Below are 21,503 nucleotides of genomic sequence, written 5' to 3'. Positions count from 1 at the left end.
ATTTCTGATTAAATGATTCATAAAGAAAGAAACAGGCAATAAACAGGTGGTCGCATGGTGGTTGAGAGCTAGATGTGAGAATTGATCAAACACTTGACAAATATTATGTTTGTAATGTGAATGCAGCTTCCTTCCTCAAATGTCTTTCTGGTCTTGCATGAACCTTGCAATACAATATTTGGCACATAAATATTAAAATGATCCTTTGAAACTTGTTAAAATCTTTGCTGTGATCACTTTGATGACTGTATTTGATAACCAGTCAGATATAAATATTGATTAAGTGAGCCCCCATGTGGGCAACAACTATTACTACAGCTCTCAATCTGGCTATTATTTGCCAATTAAACTAAGTATAAATATATATGCCATAAAAAATCTACCACACACATGTTCAAACTCATATATTATTTATTACAATTAAATATTTTCTTATATTACAGAGGTCCATTTGAAACCATACAAATAATCTGTGCTATGATTAATATTTCCAAGATATTTCCAAAAAACGCCATGCAAAGAATAAGAACATAAATTCACATCAGAAGAACCAAAGTTTAGGTTTTGTTGTACACCTGGGAATGAAATTAAATTCATGTTTTAATACCGTCTCCTCTCTCTCTTTTTGGTGCAAACATTTATTTGTGATTATTCAAGATCAGACCAGCATCATCTGGCAAAAATGAAAGGCATTTGGAAGGTGGGTAAAGCAAACAGCTCATCCTTCTTATTGTGGAAAACGCTCGGAGTATATACGGGTTAATGGGAACAGGCACAGAGGACCAATTAAGACATAAGTATCACACATCTTGATTAAACATAATTAGTTTGCTGAGTGATTCCTAGGGCCATAATATGAACTGTGTGTGGTTTCTAACTCTGATCCAGAACACCCAAGGGGATTTTAAATTGCAGAACCAAATCAAACCAAATGAATTCCCAATTCTGCTTTATTGGAGTGTGCTTCCTGTGTGGGCTTTACTGTTGTACATCCACCATCCATCTATATTCAAGAACACATTTCAGTCAGGGGAAAAAGCTGTAGTTTTGATACAGTCCAATCCCCTTTGGCTCTATTGTTTACATTTCAGCCTATTTAATTGAATTAACCAATATAAAGATATTTATTCAAGGAGGCCTGTTTGAAAGTCAGAAATTAAACCATTAATTCATTATTGTGAATTATATTTTTGTAAAAAGTACTCCACCCAGAGAGTAAAGCAGAAGTAGGCAGGATGTAGGCATTTTCAAGGGACACTCCACCCAACTTTTTTTTGCTATCAAATACCCCCTGTGCTCTTAAGATGGCTGTAAATAGTTTGCAATTCATGTAGAACAGCTCTTGCTCTTTTGGACACAAAGGATTCAAATGGTGGTTTCAAAGCAGAGTAAAAGACTTAAATCGTCTCAAACACTCCTGCAGCATAATCCATTTCCTCACTGCCTGAAGCTCTGCCAGGAAGTTGTTGTTGTGTCTTTTGTTTGGAACATAATGAGCATACAGATGGACAGCTGAGGGTTGGATTATGATGAAGAAGTGGATTAGAATAGTTTCTGTGGACATTTTGTACTTTTTGTCCACCATGAAAACTTGTAACGACTGAAATTTATCACAACTGATGGGAATTCAAGCTGACTGCTAAAACTACAAACTCAATATTTCAGGAAATACAATTAGCGCTTAGTTAGATGAGGAAATCAATACGACACTCATGCCTGTACGGTAAATATAAAGTTATGTCAAAAGACAGTAGGCTTAGCTTAGCATAAAGACATAAAGAATTCTTACAGACATGTTCATTAGTGAGCTTTAGAAGTACTGGTAGGCGGATTGTGTCGCCTTTCCGACAGAGGCAGCCTAGCTAAGCTAGGCTAATCAGGTGATGGCTGTAGCGCCATACAGTATTTAACCTACAGGTAATGAGACTGGTATCAATCTTTTGATTTAACCCTCAACAAGAAAGTAAATAAGTGTATTTTCCCAAATGTTGAACTATTTCTTTTAACAGCCAAATATCTTAAACAGATCAATTAGAATTTGAATCAAAACTTGGGCAGACATTTGTCAAAATAAAAGGGTTTGCCAAGGATCAGTTATGCCTTACAGATCACATAGGAAAATGAAAAGCACCTAGGAATCAAGATCAGCACACTAAGAAGCTTCATCATCCCAGACTGATATTGAGACACATTTCTACATGAAAGGCTGGGAATGTTCTATAAGGCAGCAAGATCAAGGGCACAGGCTAATGGCATGTAGGTTGAAATTATTGTAGCTTTTAGCATTTAAAGGTGAAGAGGCAAAGCTTTTGCATCTGAGGAGAAGTGACAGGAGAATGACAAGGAGCCGGGAGAGGCCAAGGTACGTTTTGGTCCTGCAGGTTAAGCATCTCTGGTCACATGTTAGCAGGAGTCATTCAAACTGTCTCTGAGATCCTTCTAAATGTGTCCTCAAATCTGCCGGAGGACTTCAACATCTCAACACAACATATAATAGGCTTGTAGTGGGCAAGCAAGCTCAATCAGTCACAGAAATCCTATTGCAAATGACTCACACACTTTTCATCTTAGACAGGCAGCTAAGAAGGAGAGACCTCCTTTCTAATCAGGAATGAAAGCCACTCATCTAAACCTCTATTCTTTAAAATTATCTTTTGAAAATAAATAATATTTTCTCAGTACAGAAATAAATACATATCTTCTCTCAAACATAGGAATGGATCGGATCATCATCACAGATCTAAATGCTACACTGAATACATTACTCACCATCTCATCGGTGAAGAAACAAGAATATAGGTGACTAACTGATGCCATCTGCCACAAACAGACACTCATCCAGATATATAAATGCAAATATACAGTTAGCTGACACAGGAGTCATATCACACCTCTGGCAAACAGCTTTGAGAAAGTAAAATATTCCTCAGCATTGGCAATACAAAAATGCTCTCAATGCTCAACTCATTGGATGTCTTTTCACTGCAAAAATAAACTAACTGAAGTGTGCTTTCTTTGTAGAGTGCAGGTCTGTTACTTCATTGTAAAAATCACCACTCAGGTGAATTGCAGAGTTAAAGATATGACATATTAAGACCTATTCTCCCTAATTCCCTCAAAAAAATCACAAAAGGTAGGAGCCAAAAGAACTTCCACATTAAATTATTTGCTCTGCATGTATACTTAATCAGTGGTAAAAAAAAAAAGTTGAACTGGATCCAACCAAACTTTCTGATCAAGATTGTTCCTCAGAGTTTACTAGATGGACCTAAATAACAGAACTGTTTAAAATATTTGGAAAGCTAATTTAATTTCTTGCTGAAAATTAGACCTGTTTCAAGTCTTTATGCTAGGCTAACTGCTGCAGTGCACAGCTTGCTGTAGGTTCATATTCACCATACAGCCATAGGAGTGGCATCGATCATCTCATCTAACTTTCAGCAAGAAAGCAAAAAAGCATATTTCCCAAAATACTATTCCTTACAAACACCTTGAACACAGATGTTCACTCTGGAGCTTTTCTGTCATATGTCTGTATGCAGCGACTTTTAGAGAAATCTAATGACAAATATGAAATCTTCAGCCACTCAAGAGATCTCTTTGTTTCTTCTCAAGGCCCGATGCGGCACGACATGCCTCAGATTTTCTTTAGCTGTGGCGTATCATTGGGACACATTGGGTGTCTGATATCTGTTAGGCAGGCATTAACATAATTCACATGTAACATCAAACCTCTCTTCATATCTATCAAATGTCACATTTCTAAGAGCTACAGTAGCATTTTCTACAGCAGAATATGTTCAGGGTTCTTCACACAGCTGCTACGACACCACAGAGCCATGTATGATAAAGACCATTACACAGCCACATTAACTCTTATACAATATGTCAAGCCATTGCTCTTACTAAATAAATGTATGTGTGAAGACGAGATTTCAAAACAAATTAAGCTCTCAATCCTTTATCCTAAAGTTCCAGTTCCTTTCACACAGGCAGCAGGTACGCATGTAGCTAATCAACGTGGAGGATGTATGAGATTATCTCACGTCCCATAGCGTTGTGTCATGCCCCAACAGATGCTACTGCAGGTTCTTGAGGAGGCGTCCGTAGCGGAAGTCATAGACGTGACGACAGAAAAACACCAGCTCTGGGTCGACGTCATCGGGCACACAGTGGTGGGTGGGCATGGCATTGCTGACAACAGGTGGCACCACGAGTGAGGCGACGCAGTCACGCACGCCCTCCCTACGGCGTTTTACCAAGGCACAAAATCTGGACGAAGCACAAATACAGCACATCAAACTCAATCCCCTTCAAAAAGACATTCAGAAAAACAATAAAATGTGTCTTTGTAGCTTCAAACTGTCTGAGAACTGTGCAAAACATTGTGCACTCTTTTGAGCTTCAAAAACCGGCACTGTAGGATTTTCTCAGCAGGTACTCTTTCAAAAGCAACATGTGCATTGCAAGAAATATACTTCGGAGACATATGCCAACACAACCACAAAATGTAAAAAAAATAAAAATGTTTTCTTTCTTACCGACAATACTGTGTCAATGTTAGGACATAGCATTTTTCTTCAATACAGGCCACGCTGTTTACATCCTGGTGACGAGACGCAAAGATCTCATTCTGGGGAAATAAAGTTTCAGTCATGGGTTAGCTCCAAAAACAACAACAACAATCATCCACCAAGACTCAAAATTAAACAATTGATTCCTGAAGCCATCACAGTCTGCACATGTACACAAGGGCTTTAAAAGACAACTTCATTGCACAAGGGCACTTCTGTGTCACCTTCACTTCCAGACGAAGGACAGACTTGCAGGAGAAAGACGTTTCTTCCTCCGAGCCAAAGCCCTGCTACTGTTCTCACACTGCTGCTCTGATGTGTTTGTTGTTTGTTAGTGCAGCCGAGAAGTGACAGACTTCATGTGGTTTATTGTTTCTAGAGATTTATTAAAGTGCAACTCGTTCCACGGGGAGATTACTGACAACACAAAACCAAGCACAACAGAAGCTGCTCCTCAACGTGTGTGTATGCCAGCGTATGTGTGTTTGTTTGTTCGTACACTCTTATTTCTTTTAAACATATTTTCAGTTTCTTAAGTTAAGCCAAAATCTCAGAAGTCTTCTCCTGAATGGTAATGTTTTGATTTTGATGCAAACTCATAGTGTACAAATAGGAAGAAATTAATAGGAAGAGGCTCAAGAGTAATTGCTACAAACTAATTCTTATAATTAAGCAAGTAAAAATACCATGGGCACTGTTTAAAAGACAATGTTTGTGTCATTGTATATATTTTTTCTTTTCAACAAATCTCCCAAAATGAACAATGACTCAATCCGTTTCTCAGTACGTTCCACCTTCCCTCCCCTGTGTTGTCCTCTCGGCCCCAAGCCCATTTGTTCTTCCTGAAGACATAGATCTTTAAAAAATGGATCACACATATATAGTTTCATTTTGAAAAAAAGAGAAGTAATTTAGGAAGCTGGGAACTTCAGTTTTCAATAAAATAAACTTGTTTTAAAATACACTTGCTGGGGACTATTTTCTGCCGTGGACTAATACGTAGGGTGGGGACTACTGCTTGTGTGGTAGTGACTCAAAATAAACTATGTTTATGATAATGAAGAAACATGTGGCTCATAGTTGTGTTTTTAATAGCTTTTCTTCAACAATGGAGGTCAATGACACAAAGGAATAAGCAGGCTTTGGATAAACAGACACAACTTGTGAGCGAGATCAATTTATTTTTGGTTTGCTAACAAAAAGAAAAATACAGATTATCCTCAGCCTTATTTAAATTAAGTGTAAGTGATGGTTATGTTATCGCCACCTAAGACTTAAAAGCGTACATGACATGAAGCATAAATATTCTTGATCATGCAGTTTAACATAGGTGTCCAGGTATTTGATTAAATATCAAATGCCTGCCGACCACTCAGAAACCAGTGTTTTAAAGGTATGAAAGGATTTCCTTCTCACCTCACAATGTATACTGGGGTTGCGCCCCCCCTGTGTGTGTTCTGGACGATAATACCAAAACAAACTCATCATCAGCTCTCCTGAAGAAAAACAAAACACACACAGTTTACTTCACTGCTCAAGCAGTTATTACAGCATTAAACTCAGCTTCTCTTGTGCTGAAAGTAAACACTGTATACAGTATGTGCCCTACCTGACTCTGGCTCTTCCCACAGAGCTGAGATCTTGGCCACGTAAGGCAGAGACTTTTTTCTAGGTCCAGATTTCAGCAGAACAGTGTCTCTGACGCGAATCAGCTCCCCGTCCCTCTGGACTCCCTCGAAACACTTCCTCAGCACTGGAGCCTCGTCTCCCTGGGAACACAGGCAGCAGGAAATACTGACTCCTCAAGCAGCCAGACACTGATAAGCTGTGAGCGGCTGTGGAGTAAAAGGCTCCAGGATGTAATTTGTATTGAATGACTCCTATGTCTCAACAGAAATGTGAACAGTCAGGTGGTTGTACGAAACTCAAAAAACCTGTGAATAAGCACTAACGGGACAATGATGCAAGTCTGATCAATCCGTCAAAACTCTCTTGGGACAGGTAAGTTACAAACGTACATTTAATTACAAGCGGCACCGTCATGGCTGTGTCAAAAAGCAACAGCATGACTTCCTCTACGTACCACAGAGAAAACCTCCTTCTGAAAAGGCAGGCCAACTGGCTGCCAGCCGTTGGTGGATTTTTGGCGGCCGTTCTTTGGCTGCTTGGCAACCGTTCGCCCTCCGATGCTGGCAGTGCTGAGCTGCTTCTTCTTGTCCCTGTTGAGAGGGCAGACAGTTGAGCTGATGTTGTCGGTGCCGCGTGCTCTAGACCTCGCCAGACTGCTGGGCGACTTGGCACTCTGTGGACACTCCTTCGCCACCTGCAGGAGAGGCTGCGGTTGGCTAGGGTCGGACAGCGGACTCTGAATGTGGGGCACTGATAGGCCGGCTGGAGGCACAGTGGGAATGGGGCAGCCAGTGAGGGTTCTGGGGCCCGGACAGATGGGGATGGAGGAGAGACTGTGATGGTCTAAGGAAGGAACAGAAAAAAGCATAATGAAGTAGAGTGACAGTCCTATCAGCTACTAGATCAACAACCTTTAACAAGGTTACACAATAGAGACATGAGCAACACTCAGTTGTTATTAGTTCCGCTGAAGCAGCAGAAATAACACACAGAGCCTCAATTAAGGTCAATTACAGCCTTTACCAGAGCGCGCGCACACACACACACACACACACACACACACACACACACACACACACACACACACACACACACACACACACACACACACACACACACACACACACACACACACACACACACACACACACACACACACACACACACACACACACACACACACACACACTCTTGTGAAAGACGACAACACTAAAGAAAAACAGGTTGTGCACATTCCCATGAAAGTTGTGGTGATGACATTGAAGCTTTAGTGCGTAACGTTTTGATATTAATGAACACCCGTTACATTCAAGCCATTGCCAAATGAGTTGCTGTGAAGCTAATTAAGACTAAAGACACAAAACACTCTCTGTATTTTTCAGTATGTCCATGTCAGAAGATTGTGGCATTCGTGAACTTTCCCGCGCTAAATGTTTGCGAGAGAGCCCTAAAGCACATGCCTATTTTAATACTGGTACAGCCCTAAGCCCACACAGACAGAAACGTGCCTCAAAGTTAGCAAAATTGCAATACTTTTTCTTTCTACTTTGAGTATGTACTGCAACTGCCCTTACAAAGCACGTACTGTTGTGGGCAGTATGCATACAACTGGGACACATTACTTCATAACATTCATCGCCTTGAACTTTGACCCTTTTGTTTGTATATGCAGCGCAAAGGATTGTGGGTCAGAATAGCCAGAGAAGCTTGCTGGCGTGCATACTGCAAAATCTGACCGGATGCACTAGGACATCCTGGCATTTTTGGCATACTGCATTTGACATACTATGTATTGGGACATTCTAAATCTTTTTCTGGCATTCTAAATAGTATGGTAGTATGGGTATGGGAACTCTGGGGGCTTGAGATGGAGGGATTGGGCTTTTGATTTGTCGTGGCAGGAGATCCACAGGTGTTACTAATACTAATAACATTAGCGATGGCTCTGTTCTTTTACAGTGTCCCAGTAAGTCATGACAGTGTGACCAAAAGCCAACATGCACAATTATTTCAGCCTTCATCAATTTAAATTTTTACACCTGTGCTTTTCCTACTATGACACATCAAAATGTCTTCTATGAAATCTATTTGTAAAAACCTAAAGATTTCACTGCGCTCAACCCTCACAGCCTAACCTGCTTTTGGCTGCTGGAGACCACAGGAGGAGGAAGAGAAAATGCAGCTGAGGCACAGCAGTACACTGGCGTGAGTTCACAAGTAATTAGTGTTGTTTCGAGGTCACATTCAGGTGTTTTAAACCATATGCTCACACATTCAGGCAGACACAAGGCTAGTGTGTGTGTGTGTGTGTGTGTGTGTGTGTGTTATACCACAGACATCACAAAGAGTTTTCCTGTTCTGGTTCACATCTCTGACTCAAACTCAGTTACTAACTGCTGACACTCAAGCTCATATAATCAGCTCATTAGGTTTCAGCTGCACAGGCCTTGTATTCACTGTCCGGCTGCTTGTATTCAGATGTAGACAAAAGAGGTCTTGCCCCCTAGCTTATATTTTTTGTTACCGCCCACTCAAGTGATATTCCAAAATGGGAGTATAAAAATGCCATACATATAGCTTAATTAGTAGCTATTCTCAGCACACATTTTTGTGTGTTTGGATTGCATAGAAAATAACCTAATAACTAGTGTGCTCATGAATGTTTAGTACTTAGACGTCTTAGGTAATCCCATTGTCTTACTTAAAGGGCTCAGTGATAATACACACATAAAAAAAGTTTCATTTCTTTAGTGGCTCTGCAGGGAGCTCTCGAAAGTCTGAGAAAATACTAAAAACTCCAAATTTATAAGAGAAAGTCTCATTTACAATCTGAGTGGGGGAAAGAGTTTGAAAGACGCAAGCATTTGCCAAATGGGGAAGTATTGAATGGGAAATGTTGAATCCCGTGTTTTTGGAACTTGACCGATTGACTAAAAGCAATCAGGATATTTCTGCCTCTGTTGCTTTTACTACTACCTTCCTTTTTAAATTTGTCTATTGTAAGCCTCCCAACTTGTGGAAGTGCAACACTAAATTGTTGGAGTAACCTTTTAAAACAGGCCTCTGTGAACTGTTTGGACACCGACTGAAAGTATTTGATCAAACTGCTATTTCCAAGATCTGAAATGAACATTCAAGCTCAAGATTTCATCTAAATTTTATGTTGTACTAATGTGGTATTTTATTTATACTTTGCGTCCCCTATTTTTATGTCTTTTTTTAAATTTAGTTTTCTGTTTGTTCATCTATTGTAAAACGTAATTAAAAAACTTGAATTACAAAAAAAAGATTTAAGGTGTATTCATCTTTACTACATCACGGCCAATCTGCAGCAGATATAAATATATATAGCCTACTGTATGAGGATTCAAAAATAAATAAGAGACAATGGACACAACTGTCCTTCTGCCCTAGCTCTATCTGAGGCACTAGCTGAGGAAGTTGTCAGTGTTGTTAAATAAGTGCCATTTACACAGATACCAGTGCATCAAAAAAAACATTCTGACACACTGCTAGAGGTTGACAAGAAGTAAACCTAGTGATGTCTGTCTTCTGTCTGCTCACCTCTTTTGATGCAGTGGTTACATGTGGAGCAGTCTGTGGAGCTGAAGGAGCACCCTCCTCTGGGGATGGCTGGAATCACACTGGTGTAGGAGGAGTAGCTGTTGATCCTGCAGGGCTCCCTGTAGCACGCCTCCACTGAGGTGCAGCAGTACACTGGATGGGTAATCCCTGAGGGCTGTGGACCGGTGCTGGGGAGCAGCTTGGGTCTCTTGCTGCTCTTTGGGCACAAAGCGAGGGGTGATGTGGGAGAGGGGGAGGTGTCCGGGTGACTGAAGTGGACATAGTAGCTGGGGAAACAGGTGTACGTGTGCGGGCTGATGGTTATGGCTGCTGAGTGCGTTACAGAGTGAGGGGACTGAATATGGTGGTGGTGATGATGATGGTGGTGATGGTGGTGGTGGAACACCTCGGACAGTGAGCTGTCCTCTTGTTCCTTGAAGGTCTTGTCCTCCAGGAAGAGGGCTAGTCTGTGACAGTACTCGACACACCTCTCCTGGGAGCAGCAGTAGCAGGAAGACACCTCGGTCTCCACCTGCTCCTCTTTAATTTTTCTCAAGGAGAATCCCAGTGAAGAGCCACAATGGAGCTCATGTTTGAGACACTCCTGTCCGCCTATGGTGCACTTCCACTCTGGATCCAAAGCCTTGCTTTTACACAAACTACAGCAATCCTGATCGGTGGAGTTCAGCTGGGAATGAACCAGATCCTCTGTACCCTGTTTTATGTGCTTTAGTTGGTCCTTGTGTTTGGGATGTGTTGTTCTTTTGGTCATCGTTGATGCTTCACACCCTGGCTTACCACTCATCTCATCTTGAGTCGTAGCTGCCGCTTCACTTCCACTCCTCGGCTTGGACTCTGTCTTCTTTTGCCGTTTGGTTCCATACTGGGCACTGGTGAGTTTGAGCAGCGTTGCGGCAGTGAGGCCTGCCTGTCGCCGAGGCGTTGGTGAAAACAAAGCCAACCAATCGATGTTCTGAGCTTCCGCTGCCGACCGCCTCTGTTTTTTAGGTCTTTCTTTTGGGTCTACTTTCCCTCCCGGAGGTACTTTTAAGGTTTTACGACCACTTTGTTCATTTTTAGTGAGACCATCTTTAGCTTTATCTTCATTAGAAGGCTGCCGTTTCTTTGTGAGATTTGAGGCAAAAGAATAGTCTCTGAAGAGCAGCAAGCTGTTGACAGCCTCAGCGTTGAGAGAGGCCATTCTCCGCCTGCGGGGCTCAAAGTTGGGTGCTGGAAACACGAGAAATGCGTCAGATTGGTTGGTTTTTGGTTCCGGTGCTTGCCGATTGGCTGTGGAAGTTTTCTTTCGTCCAGATTTGGTCCTTCTTTGACTGGAATTGGAGTGCAGCTTCTTCTTGACTTTACCTCTATTTTGTTTTCCAGCTTTTGGTGCGTCCTTTTCTTTACCCACAACTCTTTTCTGCTCCAGACGCGTGAGCAGGACGCAACAGTCCAGCGCATCTCCATCACTCACTGCCTTTTTTCTATGTCGATGTGGCTCTGTCTTGTCCTTCTTTTTTCTTCGTCTCAGCTCATTCTTTCGGTCTTTCCCTTTTTTTACACAACCTCCTTTCTCCTTGCTTTCCTTCTCCTTCCAAGGCTTCCCACATTTCATAGTGTGGCTCCGCTGAGCTTTCACCATGGTCTTAGCGTCTGGGGGCCGAGCCTTCACCTCCTCTTCCTCCACGTGGGTCCTACGATGGTGGGTTTCAGCTCAGAGAGACCCTTGAGCGAGCATCATCGTTGATCTTCACCTGGGTCCATACACTCACTGGGGAGACATGGATCAGACATCAACTGTAAAGCGTACCCCACACATAGACAGAAAATTTAAGAGTGACTTAATGTAACAGACAGGATCTTTTGATGCATTATTGTTATTAACAACCAGTTTTACTTAGTTTGCTGTCAATATCTAGGTCTGCAGTGAATATGACCACTTAGACAACCTTTACATGCAAATAAACTGCACACACAAGATGGAAGAGGAAGTGAGATGAAGAGAACATTATGATATATTATGCCTGAGAGACCATATGTACTCCAAACTCTGTCCCATTGGTCAGCTCTGTCCTAGTTTACAATTTGCCATTTTTACATTTATATCATAATATATTAAGTGTGCTTTTCTATTTGCCTTTTCATCTTTGTATCAATGAAGACAATTTTCAGCCCCCTCAACCCATGTTGAAGCACATTAATTACTCACACAATCCACCAGGAGCTCAATATGACAATAATTCATCCACTCTGTGCTAAAACACAGACGCACAGCGCAGAAACAGATGAGACTTTAAGGTGATGTATTTAATATTTGATATGATGGATGCTTTTAGAAGTGATCTGGATCCACAATTCCCAATGCCGCTCCAATTTAATTTTAGCCATATGCACAGCCTGTGTGGAGTGTATATTTCAATTTCTACAAGGTAAAAGGGGCAGCAAACTCTTTTAAATTGCTGTGAGGTATGAAATTAAGGCATCATTCTACAACATTTGGAGCCACAAAAACAAACAGTATGATGAATGACAAATGACTCATGAATCGATCCTTATTTCACCAAAACTGGCAGCGCAAACACTCGTTGCACAATAGCCTCTTCAGTTTCCATGTCAACAGGCTGGTACATCAAAGCACCTTCAGTAACTTCATAGTAGAAGACACATAATAAGCTTCATGATCCTATGCAATTCACATGAGTCTCTGTGCGCTCTCAAAACTAAAAAAAAAACACACCTCACTTAGGCGAAAACCTTTTAAAGTTCTTGATGATTCAACTGCCAGTGACCTTTATGCAATGACACTCCTGCGTGCAGCATAAAGAGATGGATCATCCTTCAGCCCTGAAACACAATTATGCCAATTGACCTCCAAGAACTAAGTCAGCATCGGACTTTTTTTATATTAAGTGACTCTTCAGCCAGAAAACCATTCGCTTTCACGATCACACATCTATTATCTGTAACGCTTATCCTATTCAGGGTCTTTCAGAAATGATTAAGTCTGAATTTCAGCTTCCAGACACACCCAACATACCCGACACATATACGGACGATTAATTTATTTTACAAGCTGCTACTTATGATGGCACATTTGTCATTTGCTGTCTGGCATGTGATTGGTCGTCAAGCTAATGTCATATTGTTGTCCAATCTCTCTACACCGGCAAGTTGTTTCGTTCTGCTTTAAAGTCAATCTATAAAATGATACACATGCTGCTTTTTTTCTTGGTCTATAAACTTACAGTGTCTTAGAGCCCAGGTTGACATATTGAAATGTCTTGTTTTGGATAACTAATGGTCTAAAGATATTCAGTTTACAGTGCTATTAAACAGAGAAAATATAGAAATGACTCACACTGGAGAAGCGTATGTGTGTGTGTGTGTGTGTGTGTGTGTGTGTGTGTGTGTGTGTGTGTGTCTCTAAAATCTTCTTACAAATTAGCACTAGTTGTCTATGTACATACTGTATACAATGCAACACAACTGATTTCTTCTGCTGTTGCTTTTCCACACACCTGTTTGCCAAAATGCCATTTTCTGTTCTATCTATACGTCATAAAAAAATGTATTCTTCAACCACTGCCAACCACATTGCAGTCAAGTAGCATGCGTCAAAAAGAGAATGATGACGGGATTTGACTCAAAAGTCCATGCAAATTCTCCTAAAAACGGTTTCTGCACTGCATAATAACAGATTAATTTAACCACCTGCTTATTTATTCACAAGTATTTAACACAACTTCATCTCATCACCATGTGTGCATCAAATCTGCTATTCCTTTACAACGTGTTATCAAGTAACACCTAAAGAAAGATTGGATAAACCAAAACTTAGTGAGCTTCACTACAAAGATCAGACAATGTGAGACTCTGTTCTCAAGCTTTTGTTCTTTTATACTAACATGAACATACCTAGAGACTTTAGTAAGCTGTGATCTGTTACATCATTTTATGTCAACTTAACATGATTGAGATCCAGTACAGTACAGTAACCCATACCACAAATGCAAACCCACTTTGACTCTGGAGTGGACGCAACTCTCTGGCTGGACATTTTCAAAACCATCCCATAGCTCTGTCTGCCCTTATTGCCGAATGACTCTGAACCGTGAAATGCAATCCATGAGAGAGAAATTTAATTTCCAGATAACAAGAGAACAGAAGGAACCTCGCATTGAGTTTCTGTCTGCGGATATCAAATCAATTTGCTTCATTGGAATAAGACAAGCATGCACAATGGAAGAACAGCAGCTCATTGAAGAGCATTATTACTGGACCAAACTGACCACAAAAAACAACAACAATAGGTTACAATGAATACCGTGGTCTGACACACACACACACACACACACACACACACACACACACACACACACACACACGTTTACAGTTCCTCCATTTTTAACAATCGCTTGTATTTTTAAAGATTACCCAATCCAAGTTACATACATTCAAGTTTATTTATATACTGTATTTATATTAATTTATAATAAACCAAATAGTTATTGGTTCCTATTACTTTTTTAAATTAAAAATTGTTTCGACGTTTTTCTTTTTTTTTTTTTCTTTATAAAAGAACAACTAGTTTTTAAAGACGGTGACATCTCTGAAGGTTGGTTTTGTTATCCAGATGGATTTGTGATACGAATCTGAAAAGTCAGGTTATAATTAACAGGAAAAGAGAGAATCAGAAACATAGGCTACTTTTTCTACATACATTTATGTTTATGTTTACCGACGTTTCTCAATAATTATTCGTGATATACTTGGACTGTTTCACCGTTTCAGGCGACACAAGACAAAAAAGTTGTGAACCAATAATCTGTGTTTCACAACCTTTTGGCTTGTCAATGTCAATTTGTGATCCCCGAAAGCAGGTTATGGCCTCAGTGTTGGTATTAGGATTTACAAAGTTCTGAATATTCATAATACAATATCCAGAATTTCATAAAAATATCATTTTAACATGACTTTGTGTACAGGAAATATGTCTTTGATAGTCTCCTATAATCTAATGGCTGCTCAGATTCCTCTCTTCCAGTATTTTACAAGAAAAACAAGCCAAAACTGGAGAAACCTTTTGAAAAAAAATGGTGTAAGAGACATTTTTCATTCTTATCCCTTTGAATTATCTTGTGACCCTTAATTTGGGACCCCCTCTTAGGGTTGTGACCCCAGGTTGGGAAGCTAATTTAGTAAATCAAATGGAAAGACAGATTTCTGAAAATTACAGGTATTAAAGGACCTGTCCTTAAACATTATGCAATTTAAAGTAAACTGAGCATAGTTGACACATAAAGCCCACTTAAAAAGAATGATCTCTCCTACTGATGGCATTTGAAGTGACTGTATATTATCTGAAGATAGAGGAGGAGGTGGCTGTGCTGCTTGGCTGTCACACACAGGCTCATTCAGAGGACGGACATGGTGTAGAGCTGTCATCATGAGAGAAAAAGCCTGAGGCAGGAGCTCTCAGGAAACTGTGCTGTGTGCGCCTCTTCAGATAGTGCATATCACCACAAGTCTACTTTCCTGTAGCACATCAGCAGTTCAACAATCCTCCACCAACACTAACCATCTTCCACCACCACCACCACCACCACCACCTCCTCCTCCCTAACCCCCCCGTGCAGGTTCGGACACCAGCAGTTACAAACAAACCCACATAATACTCACGGATCTAGATTACATTAAACAGAAATCCAGCAGATGCAATTAAGGGCAACGTTATTGCATGTGCTGTAATCAGGCTGTGCGAAATCGCAGATTCGCCTACTGGAGCTCGTAGTTGGCCATGGTGGTGGACGGTGTTAATCTGACAGCATGCCGTAGCAGGAGTGCAGGCTGTGATATGAGAAGTGAAAAAAGCTCCTCAGCGGAGAAACGAGTCTAAAACATCCGAACATCCTCGATCAATCCGAGGTTTGAAGCGCTGCTAGTTAATATAAACATCGTTAGGAGCTCGTGTTTCAGCCGAGTTGTTAGAAGAAGGCTACCCACCGATCATATCATCTCCAACTGTGACGGGAATTACAGCCGCGATTCATCATTACCTTGCGATTCCCTTCGGGAAATGAAAATCCCCCCCCTCCAAAAAAAAATCCCGTCCGTGCTCTTTCTGATGGTCAGTTTCTACCCGGTCGGGCTGTCGACCTGGGGAGCGATCCGCGGACCAAACAGCCCATAGTAGCTGGAGACACGGTGAACAAATCGGTGAGCGGTGACCTACTTCCGAAGTGGCATGCTGGAGATAATATTCATGCGCTGCCTGCATTCACATTCGCCGTTGCACCGGGACATCCCTCCATAACGCTTAGTCCCTGCATATTCCTGCAGGGACTAAACTGTGTCCGCAATTATGACTGGGGACACCCCCCACCCCCCGCTTTTCGCTATTTTCTATAGGCTATCTCTAAAATAAATATGCAAGTGTTTTCTTTTTTTCTTCCTGCTATATCATTTTATTATAGAAATACACTGTTCTATTTAAGTGTCCAGAGCAAAAACATCTCACTGGAAATTGCCAAACTTCTAACAATCTTAATCTTAATAAATCTTCTTAAAAATAAGAAGTGATCATCTCAGAAATATTGACGTTCGCCACTACAATAAGCTTAAAACATATTAGGAAAAAGTAGAAATTGAGAAACAACAAGTACCTGGGCCTAATAGCAATAATACACAAATACAAACCATAGGAAAAATAGGTCCTACAGGGCTGTTATAGAGCCATACATGACCGTTAACTCACTACTAAATGTTTTAAAAAGTCAATAGATACTATATATAAAACTTAAACCTAGAAACTATCAGGCCTACTATAAACTTGTGCCAAGTTTGTATACCATAAACATAATTAAGATCAACTCACTAATGAGCACTACATTCAAAGTTGTAAAGTTTCACAGTAAGAAGGGATTTTTGGGGTCATTTGGGGCAGCAAAAAACAAGTTGTGAACATAGACACAAATATCATAATTTAAAGTGGAGTGATAGCTTTTGTCTCCCTCCTCTGGCAATCAGAGTAATTACACAAACACTGTTGACATGCTTAAGAATAGCAGTTGGATTTATAATGCCCAGTCGTGGGCTCCCCCCTTCCTGCCTGTGAAGTATTGGGATAGACATCTTGGGTGCATTAACACATCATTGCTGTACTATTTCATTATCGAACAAAGGAACTATCCCATAAACCACCACGAACCACTGAAAAAAGGAAGCTAACGTTTGTTTAGCTAACAGCTAATTTGGCTAACTGCTAGCAGAGACAGCATGTAAAACGTTAAAGACCCTCAAATAAAAATGAAAATAACCGTTAAATATAAAACAGCTGTTTTGTCAGCTATAACCTCTTTTCCCAGTGTTTGGAGTTACATTATTTTAGACTGAATCAAGCTGTCCGCACGTGGTTTGGGAATTAGCTGTAGTTAAACTATGCTTCCCAGTGGAGGCTAATGGCAAAAGCGTGGGAACAGATGGTAATTCGTGCAGTGTCTTAATTCTTGGACAATAGGATTTCTATCTTGCATATATGCGCACAGATTGAGTAACAACAGCTCCCTCACAGCATGAGTACACAATCAGAAGCATTACTGTGGGATTGTGGTTTGTTCAGGTTGTGGGTAATGAAGTACTTTATCAGACATTATTAAGACATTTATCTCAAAACAAGGTTATGCCCCATGAACTTTCGGCATCTATATGAACTTATACAATCGCTTAGTCGTGTGGTAGTTGGTTTAAGTCTACCCTGACAAGTTACAATTAAGGCTTATACTCCAATTGTCAATGGAGAAATTGCATGTATTCTAACTTCCAGAAACCCGCTGTGGGCGGGACTGTTGAGCTCTGTAACAGGATGTAGTTTCTTTATCAGAACCACAAAACCTCTGACCTGTAAAGGCCTGTCCCACCCATTATGACATTTTCAAGGTGTAGTAAGGGGAAATATGAACGCCGTGAACAGTGTATTTTATTTTGAAAATTAACCAGATGTTTTATTTGGTTTCTGTTGTCGATGTCCTGTTCTGCACAAATCTGCCCTGTGCTGAATTGCTGCGGAGCTCCCGCCATATGGCAAAAATTAGAAGTCTGCGTATTGCTCCGGAGGGCTGCGGATCGCGGAGCTGGGACGGAGGTTGGAACACAGCCGTTCTGCACTCAGTGAAATACACACATTGACTTTAATGGAAACCACATTTCTCGCCGCGTTCCTGAGCCACAGTTGGTGGAATCAGGGGTGAGAGCTTCCCTGGTGGTTATCAGCTAATCAGCATTGTGTGAAGTCGTTTGGCAAGGCTGAATGTAACGGACGTTTACAAGTTCACCTCAGCTTTAGGTTGATATGATGAACTTGTTAGCAAACAGTTGCTGATTAAACATCAACATAAGCATTCATTTGGCCATTTGTTTCTGGCGCACCGATGAATGTCCAATATTCACTCTCTATTGCTGTTCTCTACAACTCCTAAGGGAAAGATCTGGCTTTTAGCATCTAAATGCTCCACTGTGTGCTGGCTGCTAATTATGCTGAGCAAGTAGTGTACAGTGGGTTATAAAGCTTTATTCAAATGAAAACAGCTGCCTGCTGCTGAAAAGGAACAGCTACGTATTGTACAAGTGCGGTGAGAGGAAACCAAAACAGTAAAGTTAAACTATGACATGAAAGCTCATTTTTTTGTTATGCTATTGTTAAATATAGATTAAAGTCATAGTTTATGCTAGCTAACATTAGCCCTATATGCTGGTGGGCATGTGAATCCTAGAATGGCATTAAGGGTTCTTCGATTTGGCACAAACGTCCACTGGACTCAAGGATGACCTGATTAGATTTTGGTGGTCAAAGGTCAAAACAAAAATCTACATTTTATAGTGATACTTCCATTTTGCCAAAAAATATACTTAATATCTTTTTATAAATCCCTTTAAAGCCTTCCCTACATATGATATGAATGGTGACAGACATGATGTAAACTGTAACTGACTGGGTGGCAGAGGCATACAATCGTGAGGCGGTAATACTAGTTTCTATGAATTTAACTTTTTATAGTCTTGCTTCAAGGCTTAAATGGAATCCAGTACTATGCTCAATACATCAACATCACAGATTTCACATTGTAGCTATTGATTATTTTTACATGTGAAAGGGAGATTTTGAAAACTGTTTCTTATTATAAAGAATCTTTCAGTCCAAGGACACACTGTATATATATTTTGTAAACTTTTTGTTTAAGTGCACTGACGCTGTGGCAGCTGGAGGGGGCTGGTCTGCAGCAGAATCTGAGCTCCGACTTTTCAGTCAGGGGCAAGGCGGAGAAATGGATCAATAAAATATTACAGTGTTGTTTCACTCTCCCCAATGCTATCTCTCCACCTTCAGAATGAAAAATGCAAAATCTGGAGTAAATTTATGGGGCAAGATTCATTTATGGGGGTACAAGGCTGACGAGACAAAGGAACTACTGTTGGTTTAAAATCATGTTACATGTCAGCAAGGGGTATGCTTTGGACATTAGAGATTCAAAGACTTTTCATTATTCTGAACAATAGGAACCAGTCAGTTTCTTGGCCCGATTCTAAAAGGCCCTCTTTGCTTGCTTGTGAATGAGACGTCATACCCAAATATATACCTGTGATCCGCCTATGAGAGCTCCAGTAACTGTTCTGAGAAAATGTTTTCATTTTATTGATTAATTCCCACACATTTTGCCTCCCACAATGTTGATTTTTTTTCCTGGTTATTGATATTCTTTACACCTGATTAATAGTAATTGTGAGAATTAAACTTTTTGGAGATTTTAACCAGTATGTGCTTTTAACAATAATTTAGATGCAGTTAATGCCAGGGTCATCACCACCAGTAGTATGTGAGTGCTTCCGTGTGTAGGAAGCTTAATCGTCCAATCGGTGTTGTGCATCTCTCTGCAGTTACAGGTGTTTATTGCAGTAAAGGTCAGCTCTCAGCAGTCTATACTCCCTCTGCTTCCCTGGTGCTCACGCCTCATAACTCAACAAACTCAGCTTGTTTACAGCTGTTAATTACACACTCACTGCAAAGCTGATATTGATGAGGACAATCAGCATTATCCCAATAAGCTCAATTCTGACTACATGCTAACTTGATAACATGGTGGCTTTCCAATCACTTGTTGTTAAGAGAATGAACCTGCTGTTTGGGGCAGGTATTGAAGTTTTCGTAATTGAACATCCACTGAGTGAGTGCAGCACTGAGTGATCATCATTGACAGTGTGTGTGTGTGTGTGTGTGTGGTGTGTGTTGTGTGTGTGTGTGTGTGTGTGTGTGTGTGTGTGGGTGTGTGTGCGTGTGCGTGTGTGTGTGTGTGCGCGTGTGTGGTGTTGTCTACGCACTGTAATTGGCCGATTTTTATGTGGTTATAACTGATGAGCGGCGACGGATTACTCATCATTATCAGATTCATGTATCGTTAAGAGCAGAGGATACAGTAAATGAGACCAATTAAGAGGGATACATGCTTCTATTTTCTGCTGTCGTTAATCTGACAGAAATAAAATTACTGGAATACTCTTTGGGGATTTATATTATGAATGCAAACTCAGTGATTGACCGTTACATTACTATAGCTACAGGGACACTGTGTTTTATACACAATGAGTTTATAGTGTCTTATAGTGGATCATTTTAAAAACACAACATTCAATAGTGAGTTAAAAGTGATAGTCCTTACTGTAGGCTGTACGTATATTCTATTGGACCTATAGTTTTCTGCATGACAGTTATGCTCAGGTATCTTTGTGATATTAGTATATATATATATATATATAATATATATATATATTATATAGTTTACTGATTATTTTCCTTAAGTAAGGTCTGTTCCTATGTGCCTTAAAGGTCCTATGGCATGACAAAAGGTCTTTTAACATAATATGCGTTCCCCCAGCTGCCAATGGTCCCCCGGTGGCTAGAAATGGCGATAGGTTAAACCGAACCTGGGTATCCTGCTTGCCTTGAGAAAATGAAAGCTCAGATGGCTGATCTGGAATCTTGCCCCTTATGATTTTTGGATTTGATTTGATGTATTTAATTGCATTAAGTAATAATAATGCCTTACACATGAAAAGACATCCAATACAATCAAGGTGCAAGACTTATTTCCATTGTGGTCCTCAACACATAACATCAGGGCAAGACAAGACACGTACAGAATCTGTAATACATATTGACAAGATATAACATTTTACTTAAATAAATAAAAATAAAAACGGTAATTGCCTTTTGTTCTATTCCACAACCAAAGAGTTCTGTGTGGAAATGACTGAGGTCAGTTACAGAATGTGTAATACTATTGACGAGATATAACAATTACTTAAATAAATAAAATTAAAACGTTAATCGCCTGTTGTTCTATTCCACAACCAAATAGTTCAGTGTGGAAATGACTGAAGTCATAAGGGGAAGGTTACCTCCACTTTCTCTGCTTTGCCCACCCAGAGAATTTGACCCACCATGAGAGAGAGAGACTTCATGGCTTCATAGGAGTAAAGTGGCAGTTAGTCAAGGCCACACCCCCAGCCTCCACTTGCTCATTGTGGGACTGGCTCTAGCGGCTGTAATACTGCACCCAGGCTGAATTTTGAAAAGAAACTTCAGATATGGTATTAGGGGACCACTAAGGTCTATAAAAAGCACCCAAAGAGCACCATGTCATGGGACCTTTAGGTAATAAGTCTAGTTAGAAAAAGAACTACCTC

General features: G+C 40.5%; 1 protein-coding gene across 4 annotated transcripts in view; it reads right to left on the bottom strand.

Moving 5' to 3' along the window:
• Positions 1 to 393: 393 nt before the first annotated feature.
• Positions 394 to 21,503, bottom strand: part of bahd1 (bromo adjacent homology domain containing 1) — a 34,384-nt gene continuing 13,274 nt past the window's right edge. Inside the window, exons 1-7 of one of the 4 annotated variants that reach the window (XM_032500585.1) lie at positions 15,824 to 16,014; positions 9,768 to 11,538; positions 6,658 to 7,046; positions 6,184 to 6,343; positions 5,991 to 6,070; positions 4,542 to 4,633; positions 394 to 4,272 (exon numbers count right to left, since the gene is read on the bottom strand). In XM_032500585.1, coding sequence (XP_032356476.1) covers positions 4,080 to 4,272; positions 4,542 to 4,633; positions 5,991 to 6,070; positions 6,184 to 6,343; positions 6,658 to 7,046; positions 9,768 to 11,409 — 2,556 coding nt within the window. In that variant the 5' untranslated portion in view covers positions 11,410 to 11,538; positions 15,824 to 16,014 and the 3' untranslated portion in view covers positions 394 to 4,079. Of the gene's footprint in view, positions 4,273 to 4,541; positions 4,634 to 5,990; positions 6,071 to 6,183; positions 6,344 to 6,657; positions 7,047 to 9,767; positions 11,539 to 14,550; positions 14,563 to 15,770; positions 16,015 to 21,503 lie in introns of those variants that run through there. The other 3 variants (XM_032500584.1, XM_032500586.1, XM_032500583.1) reach the window with 3 other exon arrangements.

This window comes from Etheostoma spectabile, chromosome 20 (genome assembly GCF_008692095.1).
Source record: "Etheostoma spectabile isolate EspeVRDwgs_2016 chromosome 20, UIUC_Espe_1.0, whole genome shotgun sequence".
Classification (NCBI taxonomy): domain Eukaryota; kingdom Metazoa; phylum Chordata; class Actinopteri; order Perciformes; family Percidae; genus Etheostoma; species Etheostoma spectabile.
Note: the sequence above shows the minus strand (reverse complement) of the source record. Positions and strands in the feature narration are given on the sequence as shown.